The 17,998-nt window shown below is 37.9% G+C and overlaps 1 protein-coding gene across 1 annotated transcript; it reads right to left on the bottom strand.

Moving 5' to 3' along the window:
• Positions 1 to 874: 874 nt before the first annotated feature.
• Positions 875 to 2,463, bottom strand: LOC106313621 (probable purine permease 13). Its single transcript, XM_013751491.1, has 2 exons — positions 2,259 to 2,463; positions 875 to 2,079 (listed from the first exon to the last, which is right to left on the bottom strand). The coding sequence occupies exons 1-2, from the start codon at positions 2,293 to 2,295 to the stop codon at positions 1,007 to 1,009; spliced, it is 1,110 nt and encodes a 369-aa protein (XP_013606945.1). The 5' UTR covers positions 2,296 to 2,463; the 3' UTR covers positions 875 to 1,006.
• Positions 2,464 to 17,998: the final 15,535 nt, after the last annotated feature.

A 17,998-nucleotide genomic window follows, 5' to 3' on the forward strand; every position in this document is an offset into this window, starting at 1 on the left:
TATTCACCTAAAATAAAGAATTACGAAACATATAAAATACAATTCTAATTAATGATAATATAAAATCTGTTACTTCTAAAACTATACACTATTTATTCTATTTTTTGAATGAAAGTATCTTCGTAAACACACAAAATATTTTTTGACGTTGCAATTATACATACACACAATATCTGCCTCTTCATACTGACGTTACTGTGTTCTCTCTCGTGAGGTACGGACCGAGAAAGAACACAGGATGCGGGCTGGTCATGTTCTTATGCCCGCACAGGGTGCGGACCGGTCACCTAGTTGTTAGTAAAACGAAACCAAATGATTATAAAACCAAAATTTGAAGCAATTTTAATTAACAACTAGATCTCGATCTAATAGATCATTTATTGTTTAAATCTAATTATTGATAGCCCAATAAAAATTTTTGGGAGACCCAAAATTTAAATGATAAGATTATAGATTAAATGTAACATGACTTTATAGAAATATGTTCATTAGGTCCATTTTTTTAAAATGACACATAAATCAAAGTTGTGACTTATGTTTTAATATATAAGATTTATTTTTACGAGAAACTAATATATATAAGATAAAAACCAGTATTATTTATAAGACGATGGTTAACTATATTCATAAGAGTTGACATTTCCCAGTTTTCTGTCTCATCCGTCATCATGAATTTAGCCAAACTTGAGTGTGCCCTCAGTCTCGCGATGTTCCTGACCACTCTGCTGCGTATCTAATCTGCCTTTCTCAGTCCTGGCATGCACCCCTTCTTTCAACAAGTTAAGCGACCTCTGGAAAGAACCTCCGGACCACATCACTTTAAGATTGAATACACAAAATAGTTTCTAAGACAATGTTCGAAAACCAAGAAAAATTGTTGGATGTCATCATCTTATAACTGGATTAGGAACGCTAGTATACACAAAGACAAAAATCAGAAACTATATATACAACATAAATACCATAAGCTTGTCCTGAATAATCACTAATCGAACACCTTGTAGAATCAATCAGCCAGAGATTCTCTTGCTCTTTCTACTATCAAGCCATCGAGATAATTCTTATACATATAAAAAGCTACGCCCGGGATGGCGAAGATGATTGCGGCAATCTTAGCCACAGTCAGCTTGTCGTCGAACACCACAAGTGCTGCAAGAGGTGTAACAATGAGAGAGAGGGTACCGATAAGGTTCGAAAACAGCGAAGAAACCAGAAATATAAGTGCCACAGCTGATACAGAACCCAATTGCCATGAAACTGATGTCCCGACAAGAGTTAAAACATACGACACGTGACCCTTGTGAAACTCTTCCATCTCCATTCTCAACATCTTCCACTCCCCACTCGCAAACAACCCGATAACAGAAACACAAGATGCCACCAGAGATGTGTAGATTTGCATTTCAAGAACCATAGCAAACGTCTCTTTCTTGATGATCTTCTCGAATGAAAATTGCATAAGAGAAAGCTGAAGAGAGTAGATGAGAGAAGCAAGAAGTGTAAGCAAGCACCCAATCACGTAAATCCACTTAGAACCTCCGGATGGACTGTTTGAATCATCGTCAAGAGCAATCACTAGAGCAGAGACAGTAAGGAAAAATATTGACATGACAGTCCAAAAAGTGATCTTCTCAGAATTGATTAAATAAGAGAAGACAGCATTGAAAATCAACTGTGTGCCGCAAATAAGCGAATAAGCTGAAGCAGAGAGTAACAAAAGCCCGTAAGAGTATAACAGATTGTCCAAACCAATAGCGAGACCAAGAGAAAGATAGATCCAAACTAGAGTCTTGAAGGAACAGTAAGAAGTGCGTGGAGAAGCAGGAAGGAGACAAAGAGGGAGATAGAGAATCGGAAAGCCAACGGTTTGGACAAGAGTGGAGATCCATTTACTGTTTCCTCCTTGGTCGTAGTAAAAGCGACCGAGAAGAACAGCTACGGCTTGAGCAGAGATGAGGAAGAAGATGCTGATAAAAACAAAGATCCACCATTGACTTCGTTTTAAATGCATGATTTGAGGAAGGACTTCTTCACTACTTGCTTCATCTTCTTCCTTTAGCAGAAACGATTCTTCTTCATCTGTCACAAACAAACAACATGTATAGTTCGTAGCTCTCAACCAACTTATCAAGAAAGCCCCAAAAATTTCCAATCAATTTTGGTTCAGCGAATCAGAGAAGGACGTACGACGGGAAAATAAAATCTGATGGATGAATGAATGATTTTTATAACGAAAGTAGATGTAAAAGGAAGATTACCAATGTTGAGGGGAGAGTTCACTGATGGATGAATCATTTCTGTTTCAAAATATGAAGCCGTCTCTTTTTTTATATATATTTTTTTTCTCTTTCCGGGGAGGAACTACGATATTCGACTTTTCAAAATCAGAAATAAGAATAATTATGAACACCCATCTTCGCTCCACACGATTCTCGTCCGCAACAGTACAACAGATACAGGGTATCTCATACACCAATAATTGCGCTTCAGCGGGAAGCGTTACACCGAGAGGATGTGTAAAATAATGTAAAAATTGGAGTAGAATCATTTTAGTGAAGACATGTGGCTACAAAAAGAAGTTGTAATGCTTCTCAAATAATATATAAGGGATAAATATAATATAAATATAATCTAAAAGGATATGGAGATAATATTTTTAATTGGTTACTTTTGTTTTATTTGCCTCATTTCTTTTAAAATCTAAATTATAAAGAATATATAATGTTTGTTGGCTATTACTTTTTGATGTTTTATGAGTTGTAATTGTTTCTAATCTTTTTCTTGAAGTGTCACACTAGATTTTGATTTGCGTTTCAAAAGCGCAGATTTTTTTCCCGATAATAACAATGTTTGATATAAATTGTTATGGTTTTGATGTACATTATTAAGATACAAAGTTGTATTATATCAAAGAAGAAAATGATTTTTTTGTTTAAAATTATAAAATTTATCAATTTGTTTATTTGTTATTTTATGTATACTTTTATTTTACAACGCCATGTTTATATTTTGTATATATTTTATAAGAATTACATTTGTTGAGGTTGTGAGATATAAAATTGACTTAGTATAGATTGTAGGGTTGTTAATAATTTTTATCAGTGTTTTTGTACATGACCCAGACCCGTGGTCAAACTAGTAAATTTGATTATTTATGTGTAATCCGGTTTGGATTAAATTTAAACGTGATAAGTAAAATTTTAATAAAATTTGGTAAAAACTCAAAAGCACATCATCAATGTGCAATCCGATAATGGTTGACCCGATAAATACCTACAAAAATCTGGTGATACTTTTTAGAAAAAAAATGATATAGTTTTAATAGTATATAAATTTGAATAAACTATTTTATTTGTGATTTTTTAATATATACTATTAAAAGAGAATCATTCTAAAAACTAAGATAATATTATAAATTTATATGTACATAAATTTAATGTTTTACGGGTGTATATAAGGTATAGGAGTTTATGACATGAGGTTATAATTGTTAAAATATTTTCATTCAATAATGAATAGAATTGTGTGTGACCTAAATTTAATGTTTTATGGGTGTATATAAGGTATAGGAGTTTATGACATGAGGTTATAATTGTTAAAATATTTTCATTCAATAATGAATAGAATTGTGTGTGACCTAATACAAATATAGAAAATAACCGATCTATTCACAATACAAAAAAACATATCTTATAATTCTGTTATGTTTTTTAAGAAAATTATCTCATGTTCATGTGTCTTTTTTAAGGCTTTTCATAGTCATATGTTGCGTAATTATTGTGTCTTTATACCATATATACATGATAAACTCAAGTTAAGAAAAAAAAATAGAACAAATGTTCTATTCATGGTTATATGATTATACATATCAATTAAGAAATTTATTTTCATGCCTTTACGAATTTTAATTTAACTACCTAAATTATTTCTTATATAAAATGCAAAATCCATTAAATTTCTCAACTACTTAGAATATCAACTATATTTGTTTAGGAAAATATGTTAATTTTGATATTATTATTTCTGTTTTAACTTGGCTTATATTTTTGGTACGTAAATATATAATAAAACATGTTAAGTTATTAATGAATATGTCCAACAACCTTCTATGGTATACATTCCGTGTCTCATCCGCTCTCCAATAGATCATGCAGTTGTCAATACATACATCTATCACTTCATACGGTAGTTGAAGACCGGCAACAAGTTTCTGAACCTCGTAGTATGAACCCGGTGCAAGGTTATCCTCAGGTAGAATACCTTTGAAAAACTCAGTAATCGCATCCATACATTCTTCAGCCAAATTATAGTCTGTCTTAATACCCATTAATCTAGTTGCAGATGATAAGACTGAATAACCATCTCTACAATTTTGATACAAAGGTTGTTTTCCTGCATCCAACATGTCAAAAAATCTCCTAGACTCGGGGTTTGGTTCTTCCCCTCTATAATGATCATGTACCATCTGCTCAGTACCTACACCATAATCTATATCCGTTCTAGATTCTTCTAACCTAATATCAGGCTGAGGTTCACTAACAGGCTGAGGTTCGCTAGTACTACCATATTCATAACCAGTTTCCCCATGAAGGTACCAAACTTTATAATTACGTGAAAACCCTTTCATATACAAATGAGTCCAAACATCAAATTCTTTTATAACCTTATTATTATTGCAAGTTGAGCAGGGACATCTTAACATACCACTTTTTGCATCCGGTTGCTGTTGAACAAGCCTCATGAATTCTCCAATCCCTTGAACGTATTCTTCCGTAAGCAAATTGGTGTTCGGATCCAAATGAGGTTTATCCATCCACGAACGATAATAAACTTCTGAAGACATGATTTTCACGGAATTGTTATGACTAAAGAGAATGAAGAGAGAATGAAGTGTGAATGAGTTGAATGAGGAGGGGTTGTATTTATAGGAAATTGCTTACGGACCTCCGACGACTTTCGACGGATGTAAAGCAGTCCATCGGAATTCCGTCGGTATTTTCCAATCTCAAACGGCTATACAACGGTCATATATATTTGTCGGCAACGGTCACATAGTTCGTCGGAATTCCGTCGGTATTTTCCGACGAAATTCCGACGAACCATGTGACCGTTGCCGACAAATACATATGACCGTTGTATAGCCGTTTGGGATTGGACAACTCCGACGGAATTCCGACGGACTGCTTTACATCCATCGGAATTTCGTCGGAAAGTCGTCGGAGGTCCGTAACCAATTTCCTATAAATACAACCCGTCGGAAGTGGCCGACGGAATTCCGACGACTTCAAATTTTTGGTTTTCGTCAGAAATTGGTCGGTAATCCGTCACAAACGTCCGACGACATTGATGTCCGTCGGAACCTCCGTCGGAATTCGGCGTGTTTTCTTGTAGTGACATGAATTTCTCAGAACTTTCATTGTTGGGTTCCCTTATTGAATGTCCAAGGTCTTGTTTATATACTCTCCCAAAGTTGTCAGTGTTTTCTTTTTCTCATATCTTCAATTTCTCCAATCCTTCCTTATTTGTCGAGATTTGAGTTTATCATTTCCATAAATCTTCCTTTGTCCTATTTTCTTGCATATTCCTCTCTACCCAAAGTAAACCATCATTAAAATTTGGCTGCTTCACATTCTAAGTCATAACTGGACTGTTTCATGTTTTAATCTGTTCTCAGATTGTTTTAAGACTTACAAGTTTTTGCGATATTTCTCAGAAAAATTGTCAACTCGCTCCAAGTTGCGGTTTTGGTGTTGTTTATCTAGGAAATGATAAAATCATTTTTGTTTCATCAAAACATATTGGTGTTCAAGTTAACCGTTTTCGACTCGACATTTGGCTAAATGTTACAAGAAAACAAAATGTTTCTTGTTTTGTTTTCTTCATAAAATCTCAACAGCAACTCTAATTGCAATAAAACTAAGGAGTTTTGGACAAGATTCAAACGAGAACATGATGAGAATAGAAATAATCAATAAGGAATTGGTAATGAAGAATGTGCAATGGGCGAAGAGGATTCGACAATGCTTCAAGCTTCTACATATTCCAACAACTTCTGATCATGCTATCTGAATGCAACCTTGAATACCGAAAGAGACAACATATCAAAACAGTCGTTTCAGAAAACTCATTATGGGCAGAAGAAGAGAAGGAATTTCTTAGAACGAGCATAATAAAATTAGCTGGAAAAACAGTTTGCTAAGAAAGCTAAAGTTCCTCTACTATCTTGTTGAGTGTGATTCTGAATATGTTTGTAAGATGGCATTTCTATCATATTTATACGAGAGCAAGTCAACCAATAATTTTCTGTTTTTTACTTTGCCAAATTTCTTTTCGTTTATGGAAACTTCATGTATGAAACCCATCTGCAACAATAGTATATGAACTAGGTTAAGACCTGCGCTTTGATATCACTCAAATTATCCTAAAGAGTGACTTTACTCTCTCAAATAAGAAGATCAGTTGTAGTACTTAGAGATCAAATCCACAGGGAGTGTGGGCATGCAATAGACTTTATAAATCAATGTTAAGCTAGGCAATCAATATTAAAGCAGTAAATAAATAAAATCAAAGTGAACAAGGCAGTTATTCAATTGGTTGAGGTTTGTAAACAATAAGAAAAAAATAACTATATCTAGGGATCTATCAACCAAGAGATTCAAAACTACAATTCAAAACTACAATTCAAAGATGCTAAGAGTTTTATAGGTTCAACTCTAGAACTCAAAGTGAATAAGTAAGTAATCCAGCTTTCGCATGCAATTACTAATCAGTTGTGTAAGTCTTGTGTTCCAGCTGTCGTGTGCGAACAAGGAGCGAGCGTCAATCGATGCTATGGCCTAAGCGTCGATTGATGCTTCTTCAGACAAACATTAAAGACCTAATCGATTATGTTCAACTAGATTCTGAGGCCAACTCTCGTATTTGCCTAGGTATGTAATCCAGCAGAGTTCGGGTTCCGTTAAATGATTGCATTTTCGTGCCTCTCAATTGTCCTATGATTCTAGGTTCAAACAATCAGTTACACTGTCGTGCTTTTCTAACTATTCCAGATCATAGTATTACAAGCTACCCTGGTGTAGAAATCAATAAGAAACCCTAGAAATCCTAACAGATTATCAGTTTGAATACCAAGATGATAAAACCAAAGAAGTTCCAATCAATCTCTGAAGGAGAAATTGATCTTCTCTCCAACCCTAAAACAAAAATAAAGAATAATAGAAAGCATATATGTCAACAATGGCTTACAAAACACATAAATATGATTTTGGATCGTCCAGGGGTATTCTGGTAACTTGTGGTGGCTTATGGGCTTAATTCGGTCACGAAATATACTCGGCCCATCTTCTGGCATCACCGTCGATCGACACCAAGGCTGTGTTGTCGAACGTCATTCCTTTTAATCCTCGACGATTTTCTCTCGCGAGGCAGACGTACCACTCTTCAGTAAAACGGGCATTACTTATGTTATAGGATCCTGATTGACCTTAAACCGGTGGCATTGGAAAGCTAACTCAAAGCTCTATCTTGTGACAAAAGATGGGATCAATCGTACCGTGGTAAGATCTCCGATTCCATCCATAGCTAAACATCTTACGCATCTGTGCAGTTTTGAACCTCAAAAGGCTCCAAAATCACCAAAATTCTCCAAAACGTACTTGAACTTGAAAACACTCTAAAAAAATACTCCAAACCTATATAATAGACTCTAAAAAAATCATATACCATGGCATAAAATGTGTAAATTCTATGGTATATTAACTCTCCCAGACTTACTCTTTTTCTTGTCCTCAAACAAAACATAGAATAGTCATATGAAAGAGGTTTGAAAACGCAGGGACTCACACAATTTTAAACTTACTACTATCACCTCTGCAATGTTTCAAGCCACATCAAATCAATTCCAATTTTAGAGGTAGTTTATATACCTCATCTTAGCTTAGCACTGTCTGACTAACCCCTATACTGACTTCATTTCTTACATATAAAAAAGTGAATGTTTTACCTTGGAAGTATCGATCAAAGGACACATGGACTCTTACCCCCAACAGGTATCTGAGTATACAGGTAGTCTTATTCTGGTTTCTTTTCTCCCTATATCTCTCTTCTTTGAATCCTTTATCTCAATTCCAATGAACAATGATGCTGATGCAATCCATTTTATTCATATTCTTTTCGATTTTTCTTCTCTTTTTCTTTTCTTTTCTTGGCAAAGTGTAGACGAATAGTAGGGTCATCGGTAATGTACATACCCTTCACTTCCAACAATGTGTGATCGTTCCTTTGAATTAGAATAGTGGGATCACAAGTAATGTACCTACCACTCTTCAACTCAGGAAATCATCTCAATCTTTTTTTCTTTTTTTTTCAGGATGCCGAAGAGAAGAGAGAAGGAAACTAAAATCACCAGACTTTTATCTTTCAGACCTGAAGGAGGAATCCAATCTAGTGTATACCAAGCTCCAAGACAAGCAAATTGAGTTCAATTAGGTTGGAGGTCAGCTTCGGTTCCTTCAAACATTCTCAGCAACTGTGGATATGAATGGCAGGTGATCCACTTTGGTATCTCTAGTACACTCTACAGTCAGTAAATCTAAGAAATGTGCTAGAGAGTGATTAGTTAATAAGTAAATTTGAAAAAGTTCATCATCCCCTTCTTGACTCAATAAAACTCAATAGATATAAAAATCAAAATAAAACGCAATATCAGTAAAACCTCCCCAAAACTTAAACAACATTGTTTCCACTGTTATACATGCTAAGATTGGTGGAGAAATAAATCATAAGGACACAATTTAACAAGCAAAAACGATATACATGCTCGCTGATAGGGAGCGTCGATCGATACAGTTAAGTGGCGATCGATCAATACTTGTGATGCTCTGTCGATCGGCATAGATCAGGTGTTGGTCGATGATGGGTTCAGATCTCGTCTTACTTGGATCTCTCTTCTTTTTTTGATGAACAGTGACGCTACTACAGTATCGATTGACGATTCTGCTACAGTGTCGTTTGGCACTGTTCATTTTTTAACCTACAATAAATTAAAACGAAAGTAAGTGTAAAATGAATATAAAACAAAATTTAAAACTTACCTAATAGTGGGTTGCCTCCCACTCAGTGCTTATTTTTAGTCATTAGCTTGACTTCTGAAGATCTGATTCATTCCGGATGAGAATGAGAACTTGCTCCAAAACAAGTCTTTGTATCTCTCTTCCTCATTTTGTTGATGCAATTGTTAAAAGCTCTTGCAAAAACTTCCCCTTTGTCTCTCAGCTATGGACCACATAGAACTCTAACCTTGGTAAAAGGTTCTGGACCTCCACTGGAGCGCACTTTATACTCAAGACTTCCTTTATTACACTGCGAAGGGACCAGTCAGGCCCGGCCCAGCATTATTTAATGGCTAAAGCAAAAAATAATTGGCGCCCACATATTACATGTGTTATGTTTTCAACCCATCACCTTTTAACCCATGATCAAGGAAGGAGCAACTGATCTACGTGAAACTTTTGGAAATTTGATGCCCTTAAAAGTCTAATAAATTGTGGCGTCCAAAGCACAAGCTTCACGTGCTTTAGGTCAGGGCCGACACTAGAACCAGCGACAAGAAATATGCATCAACCTTCATTTTCTTTTCTTCTTCCTAGTCTTTCCCCCAGACCTAGGCTTTTCAGTCTCAGCATGTGCTGAAATTTGGAGGGTGTCTCCCGATGTTGATTGCTGAGTGTCGATCGACGTTAATGTTGATTTTGCAGTCTCGCGAGTTGAATAAAGTGTAGGTGCTGGATCGTCAGACATGAAATTCCATAGGTACAGTGCAATCCCCTATCTCCACCTAAACGTTCTTGATCATGCCTGCTGAGTTTGCCTTGGAGTTATCCACGAAAGTGAAACTATCTTGAGAAGGTTCCATCTTTAATCCTTATAGTTCAGCAGTGTCTATGGCCATGATGTTGACTGCAGATCCAGTATCACATAGGGCATTTGGAAAATCTTGGTCATGTATATAACATGGCATCATGAACTTCCCAATATCTTCTTCCTTCTTCAATGTCTTCTTGGGTCTACGGCTGACCTTGTTAAACTTCATCTCAATGTCCTTATAGGTCTCTCTGCTCTCTCTCAAGAAATTACCAAGCATGTACTTATGATAGGCATCCTCGAAAAACATATCCTTAGGAACCCTCTTCACTCTCTTGTGAAATCCATTAAGTTCCACTTTGTTAGTCTCTCTCCTGAGGTGTTTGGGAATATAGATTTTTCTAGATTTCGCTCTCTTCCCAATTTAAATTCTTTCATTCGCTGCTTGTTGATCCATGATAGCTTCATATTCTTCCATAGGGTGTCGATCGTCGATGAAAGATGTTTCAGCTAGGGTCGATTTCTCTTGTACTGGTGCATATGCAGGTTGCTGACTGGTCTTCTCTGCTGTCCTTAAACAAACTGATGTCTGAGAAGAGTTTCGAGTTGCAGTCAAGCGGTGTGCATCAATACTTGGTAAACACACTCGATATGTCATAGGCGGCTATCGATCGCTGCTCGGCTGCTGTTGTCGCTCGGTGCTCATCTGTTGTTGTTGATTGATTCCTTAGTGTGGTTGTTGATTGACGACGTCCGCTTCAACACAGTACAGGATGGTAGGATGTGGGTGTCGTGCAGCGAATTCTGAATTTCTCTGAATTCAAACAGTTTTTCATGATCCCAAAAGTGGTTTCGATCGATGCTCGGTTGATGGTGTCGATCGAAACCAATGCGAGCTGCCAATGGACATGGGAATTTCAAATAGAAAAGCTTCTTCTTCCAGCTTCTCATGCTCGACTACTTCCCCAAAGTCATATCTTAGATTGCATCAACATGGTGCCTCTCATTTTCCTCAGCTTTCTCTTTAACCAGAGCTTCTTGCTTCCTCAGAGCTTCTGCAGTCTTAGAAACCTGGGTGTCTAGCATCATGACATGGGCGTCCAAGGTTTCAAATTTTCCATTCAGCTTTTTGCAGATAACATCCAACCACAGGTTCAAGTATGCACTCATCTTCTACTGAATTGTCAAGACCTTTTCCATCATAAATTCCATCTTTCTAATATGGCTCTGATTCTCATCCTTCTCTACAGCATGTTCCGCCAATAAGACTTCATGTACAGAACCAATATCGGCTTCAACGATCTTGTCACCATCCGTTGCAGCCAATTTCATAATGTGCAAGCATTCTTGGTACTGTTGCAAAACACCAAGTTATCAATCAGTCTCTTAGCTTCTTCTGGAGTCTTGGTCTTGATGTTTCCTTCACTTGCACCATCTAGCATTAATATATATCGGAAATGAATACCAGAAGAAATTTTCCAACAGATGAACTTCCGTGAAACCATGATGTGGACAGTCCCTTTGGTATATCTTACACCTGTCCCAAGAGCTTCTGAAAGCTTCAGTAGGTCCATGAGAGAATGACCAAATTTTATTCCTCATCTCTTTAGCCTTTGTATCATCGAATATTCAGTCATAAACGCAGTCTTGACATCACTCCAGGGAATGACCAAATTTTATTCCTCATCTCTTTAGCCTTCATGCTCTTGAATGCCAGACACAAATCTTCGAGTGTCTCAATATGATTCAATGGATTTTCATGAGGAAGACCATGAAAAGGGTGATGATCCACATAGAAGAAGTAATCGGGTTTTATATCAGCAACATGGATTGTGGGAGGTTGAAATGTAGACCTGTTGGCATAGAAGTGACTAAGTCTGAACAATTCTGCTATCGTTCTCTTCCGAAGAACTTTAGCATCCTCAGTAGTAGCTGGCTCAAGGATTACAGCCCCATGTGCATCTACTTTCTGACCTGCTGCATTACACAGATGCATGATCCCCAAAGTCATGCAGATCTCCATTCCCATTCCTTGTCAGCACAATAGTCGCGACCATGTTGTCTGCTTGCGGGTCGGTATCGATCGATGCTCTAACTGAAGTGTCGATTGTTGTTTTTGTCACGAGTGATGATCGACGATGTAGAGATGTTGTCGATCGATGCGCGTTTCTATTTTCGGATCGAGCGTTCCAAACGTGATGGGTCTGAGAAGAAAAGTTATTACTCTTTGTTGCTTTTGCTACTGATGGGCATGTACCTGGAAAACAAAAAAAAATTATGTAAGTAACTTAAAACAGAAAATAAAACCTAGACTAAACCTATTAATCAAGTCTAATGGCGAATCTTTGCTCCCCGGCAACAGCGCCAAATTTGATATCACTCATATTACCCCAAGGAGTGACTTTACTCTCCCAAATAAGAGGATCAGTTGTAGTACTTAGAGATTAAATCCACATGGAGCATGGACACACAATAGATTTTCTAAATCAATGTTAACCTAGGAAATCAATATTAAAGCTGTAAATAAATGAAAGCAAGGTGAATAAGACAGTTGTTCGATTGGTTAGGGTTTGTAAACAATAAGAGAAAATAGCTAGATCTATGGATCTATCAATCAATAGATTCAGAACTACAATTCAAGGATGCTAAGGGTTTTATAGGTTCAACTCTAGAAATAAAATTCAATAAGTAAGTAACCCAACTTTCACATGCAATTAATAATCAGCTGTTTAAGTCGTGTGTTACAGCTGTTGCGTGCGAACAAGGAGCGAGAGTCGAACGATGCTATGGCATGAGCGTCGATCGATGTTTCTTTAGACAAGCATTAACGACCTAATCAATTATGTTCAACTAGATTCCTAGACCAACTCTCGTATGCGCCTAGGTATGTAATCCAGCAGAGTTCGTGTTCCGTTAATTGATTGCACTTTCGTGCCTCTCAATTATCCAATGACTCTAAGTTTAAACAATCCGTCACACTGTCGTACTTTTCTAACTATTTCAGATCCTAGTATTACAAGCTACCCTTGTGCAGAAATCAATAAGCAACCTTAGCAATCCTAACAGATTATCAGTTTGACATTATGCTCATGAAATCTCTAAATCTAACAAGATGATTACTCAGGTATAGAAGAAACACAAAACATAGTCTGGATAAATAATAGATAGGAAATCAATGATAAAAGCAAAGGAATTACAATTAATCTCTGAAGGAGAATTGATCTTCCCTCCAACACTAAAACAAGAATAAATAATAACATAAAGCGTAGCCGTCAACAATGGCTTACAAAACACATAAATAGGATTCTGAGTCGTCCAGGGATATTATGGTAACTTGTGGTGGCTTCTGGGCTTAATTCGGTCATGAAATAGACTCGGCCCGTCTTTTGGCATCACCATCGATCGACACCAAGGCTGAATCCGTCTTGGGTCCAGCTCGTCCGTTCGCCGAACTGGACTAGTCTAGCTCGGCGAACGACCGAGCTGAATCCGTGTTCGATGATCAAGTTTGTTTGTTTCGACGAACTGAGACTGAGACATTTGATAGTTTTTTCCGTTCTTTCCGACTTCATTTCTTTTAATGAAGAGAAAGTTTTCTCGGATGTCTTTTCTGGCGTTGATTTCGTCGTAACCGATTTTGAACCCAACAATTTGCATCAATATTTGCATATCATAGGGGTTTGAATTCATATTTGGAAGTTTGGGGCGAAATTCAAGGGTTAAATTGTACATTTTGGAAGTTTTGGATCCACAGTGATGTTAACAAGAGGCCAGGGACTGCAAATAACAGGAGGTCTAATCCGCGCAGCTGAAAGCTTTGGGGTTGATTCGAGTGGACCTTTCTGTGGATTCAATAGTTTTGGGGTCACATCGTAAATATCTAAAAGATAATGGGCCATATGTGAAAAAAGTCCAAACTCCACCATTGTTGCTTCGTGGTTCCTCCGCTACGAGAGACTGCGACTCCCCCGACGACGGAGTGAAGCTGAGAGCACGAGCATGACAGAGCTGAGCATGATGACTGAGCACAGCGAAGATGACTAGGACAAATACGAAGTAGATTTACGGCTTGGTTCGAGCTTGGCAGAGGAGAGACGACTTGGACCAGAGATCTCGTGGTGGAGCACAGCGTCGGAGAGGACCTGGAGCACGACTGGTTGACAACATGGGCTGAGCTTGGATGCAGTGGAGTGGACAGACGCCGCAGACTCACACAGCAGGTTGGTTGCGACCGTGGAAACATGGCAGAGACTTGAGCTTGGGAAGGAGCCGACGCGGACCACAGACGCGGGCTGAGCTTCACCGCGGATTCGTGGCAGAGAGCTCTTGGGAGAACCGTGGGTAGACGTCACGGGTGAAGCCAGACTGCAGTGAAGAAGAAGGTGACCGCGGCTTGTGATCGCGGCAAATCAGCGACCGCGATTGGTGATTGAAATTCAGGTTGCATTTAGGTCTTTATGTTGCATTTGCATCAATATTTGCATATCATAGGGGTGGGAATGAAGCTGAGAGCATGAGCATGACAGAGCTGAGCATGACGGCTGAGCACGGCGAAGATGACTAGGACAAAGATGAAGTAGATTTACGGCTTGGTTCGAGCTTGGCAGAGGAGAGACGACTTGGACCAGAGATCTCGTGGTGGAGCACAGCGTCGGAGAGGACCTGGAGCACGACTGGTTGACAACACGGGCTGAGCTTGGCTGCGGTGGAGAGGAGAGACGCCGCGGACTCACACAGCGGGCTGGTTGCGACCGCGGAAACATGGCAGAGACTCGTGCTTGGAAAGGAGCCGACGCAGACCACAGATGCGGGCTGAGCTTGACTGCAGATTTGTGGAAGAGAGCGCCAGGGAGAACAGCGGGTAGACGTCGCGGGTGAAGCCATACCGCAGTGAAGAAGAAGGTGACTGCGGCTTGTGATCGTGGCAAAACTGCGACCGCGATTGGTGACTGAGATTCATTTTAATCCGGTTTGGCTTTGGTTTGTAAAGTCAGACCAGGACGAATTTAACCTCCTATACATAGTTTTAAATCCCAAAACTCTTAATCTATCTCATTTTCTCTCAAGACTTTGTCTAAACTTGTAAAAGCTTGAATCTTTTGATAATCTACGGCAGTACTTCATCTTATATTTATGTGTCTCTTGCTCATTAACATGATTAGCCTTGATCCTTACATGGGTTTAAGGTTTCTCATGGAGATTAGTGAGTAGTGACCTTGTGATTCATGAGTTAGATAGATTAGGGTGATTAAGTGGATATTTAGGATGTTTAGTGCTTGATTAACAATGTTTTATGCTTGCTAAGTGTTCTTAATGCTAGATTAGACTTGATCACTATCATCTAGACCTTAAGCTATTTTACGCCCGGAAGGTGTTTGTTAAAATGCTTGAATGAACTTAGTATTGTCCTTTACATATTTGGCCAACGACAGTTGATGTCCGAGATATTTAGTGGTTAGTAGACTTGTGATTCATGCATGCTTGATTGCGTTAGCCAACGATAATTGATGTTTAATTCATGATTAGCATAGGGATTTTTGCCACGACAGTGGATTAATCTATATTGAATGAGATCTAGACCTATAGACTTGTTGATTGTTTTGCTTGAACATCCTAGATTGAACCTTGATCACCTTATATCAATTATCATTTCCCATGGATCCATCCTTAGCATTTGATTGAATTCTTGCACTTATTTCTTGATTGGATTTGAGATCACCTTGTTTATATTTCTAGGATATTAGCTTGTTACAAATCATACATCTTCTTGTTTGCTTAGATTAGGAAAGTTTGTGTATTCTTGGTGTTATAGATCATTAGTTCCTTGTGGATTCGATTCTAAAATGCTACAATGACATATCATTCGATTGTGGTATTGTTGGCACATTAGGTTATTTGGTGTGTCCTTAAACGCATTAATCATTTTGGCGCCGTTGCCGGGGAACTAAGTAGATTTGTCACTAGGATTTCAAACTTTCTTGAGATTAAGCTTTATTTTCTTGTGCTTTGTGTTGCTTTGTATAGCTACTAACCATTTATTCTAGCTTTTGTTATTTGCAATGATGGCTTTGAGCTACTCTGCGTTACCACAAGAAGAGGAACACACATTTGAAGATCACACTGAAGATTGGACATATGTGGAGCCACCACCCTTTGATGAAAGCATACTCACACCAGAACAGAGGGTGGAGTTATATGAGCTTAAGAGAAAGAACCCATGGACGATAAAGAGATCCCTGGCACGAACGATCCGGGTGAACCTTATTAGGGATCGGGTAGAGATTGAAGGAAGGGATGTTACACAGTATGAGTTTGATGTTGCTTATGCCCTTAAAGAGGTAATGTATTGGGTTCTACCAACCCAGCTGGAAGGTATATACAATTCCACTTTAGAACTTGAATTTGAGGATATTTGCTTGCCTTGTGTGGAAGATATTGCCTCTGATCTTGATTCTCTTGTGCTCATCAATAAATGTCTTGATCTGATATGTGAAACTAGGAAATTAGATGAGTGGAGAGTAGAAAAACTTGTTAGAGATCATATTGAAGTTTGTTTTGATCCAAGAACTATGTTTGTGCTTCTATTGATCTCGAATCTGAGTTTTTGATGCTTGATGAACCTAGGCCTCTTCTTGAATTTGCTGATCTAGGGGATGAACTTGATGTGGATAAGCTATTTCTTGAGATAGAAAACCCCCTTGTCAAAAACTTTCATGAGAATGAGAACATTGTGTTTTATTTGATTGAGGGAGATAGAGTTGACTACTTTGTTAAAACTTCGTTTGAGCATGTAGTTGAATTTGTGTTTCCACCATATGCTTTTGATTCTCGTGATCATCTGAACCTCAAGGAGCATTTCATAATTCATGTCACATATTTAGTGAAGCTCTTTGAGGAAAAATCTGTCTATTTTCTATAGACAGTAGTGTGCTCCTTTGCACACTTTGATTCTTGTTCTTGTAGGAGAAGGACCAAAGGTGCATTGGCTCAACCTTTTGATACTTATGATCAGCAAGCACACAAAGTCAAGCTAGAGACTTAAGATAAGCTCACTTGGGAGGAAGTCCCATGTTTATCAATTGTATATATTTCTTTACGTTTAAGTTGTTTAATAAGTATAGTTGAGGTTTTTTAGGTTGGGTCTAAGGCTAGATAAGAGAAGAAAGGCAGCCAAGCATTGTGACTCTAGACACTGCCCTCATTTCTCCGCTTCAGCCCATGTTTACCGGTGAAACAAATCCGAGGCCAACGGTCCTCTACCACCCAATTCAGCCAATAAGTCCAAGTAAGTGTCGCTCAAACCTTGTAAATATTTAGTTATCATGTTTATCTCTTTCCCTTAGATCTCTTCTTTGAGCTTACTCTCACACAGTCCCTTGTGTGAAGTAAGTTTGGGGGGAGAGTCTACTATCTCACATCATTTTCTGTTTTGTTTACTTGTCATGAGTCTCGTGCATTGCACTGCATACTTATTTGCATATAAAAATTAATTTGAAAAATTTGAAAATCACAAAAGAAGCATTTAGTTGCATCATTTGCATCTTTAGGATTGAGTCTAGAAGCATTTAGATTGCATTCATGCATTGGGAGAAACCTTCTAAAGAACACATGTCTAGAACTCAATTTGACATCCTTGCTAAACATATCAAGTAGCTTAAGCATCTCTTGAAAAAGCTTGTAAGCTTCGAGCCCTGAAAACTCTTCTTGAAACTTATTGTTTGATTGATGATTGACATTGTTCTTGAAACCAACTCCAAATGAACTAAGGCTTAATGAACTTAATGAACTTAATATCTCTTGCATACGGGCATTTGCATACTTGATCATGGATATTATACACATTTGGGTTATCTTTCTCTCTTTGTACCAATCTTTGTTAACCCAAATGACACTTCCATACCCATGAACCCTCATCATATTAATTTGCTTGAGTGCGGCCTTTTGTTGATAGCATGTCATGTGCAAAATCTTGAAAGAATTAGGAGCGACAATGGATTGTTCTCATCTTTGGCTAGCATTAGGACATTAATTAGGCTAGCCTCTAGGATAGTTGTTGGGTTTGTGAGCTTAAATTCTTTTGATTTTGGGTTTGGGATGTGAGTGAAAAATGAAAAGAAATGAACAAAAAGAGTGAGAA

The sequence above is a fragment of the Brassica oleracea genome, chromosome C9, assembly GCF_000695525.1.
Source record: "Brassica oleracea var. oleracea cultivar TO1000 chromosome C9, BOL, whole genome shotgun sequence".
Lineage (NCBI taxonomy): Eukaryota > Viridiplantae > Streptophyta > Magnoliopsida > Brassicales > Brassicaceae > Brassica > Brassica oleracea.

Excerpts from the sequence above, each read along its gene's own strand:
- LOC106313621 (XM_013751491.1), bottom strand. The coding sequence starts at position 2,295 with ATGATTCATCCATCAGTGAACTCTCCCCTCAACATTG. Across the intron at positions 2,080-2,258 it reads GAACTCTCCCCTCAACATTG|ATGAAGAAGAATCGTTTCTG; the intron begins GTAATCTTCCTT and ends TGTTTGTGACAG.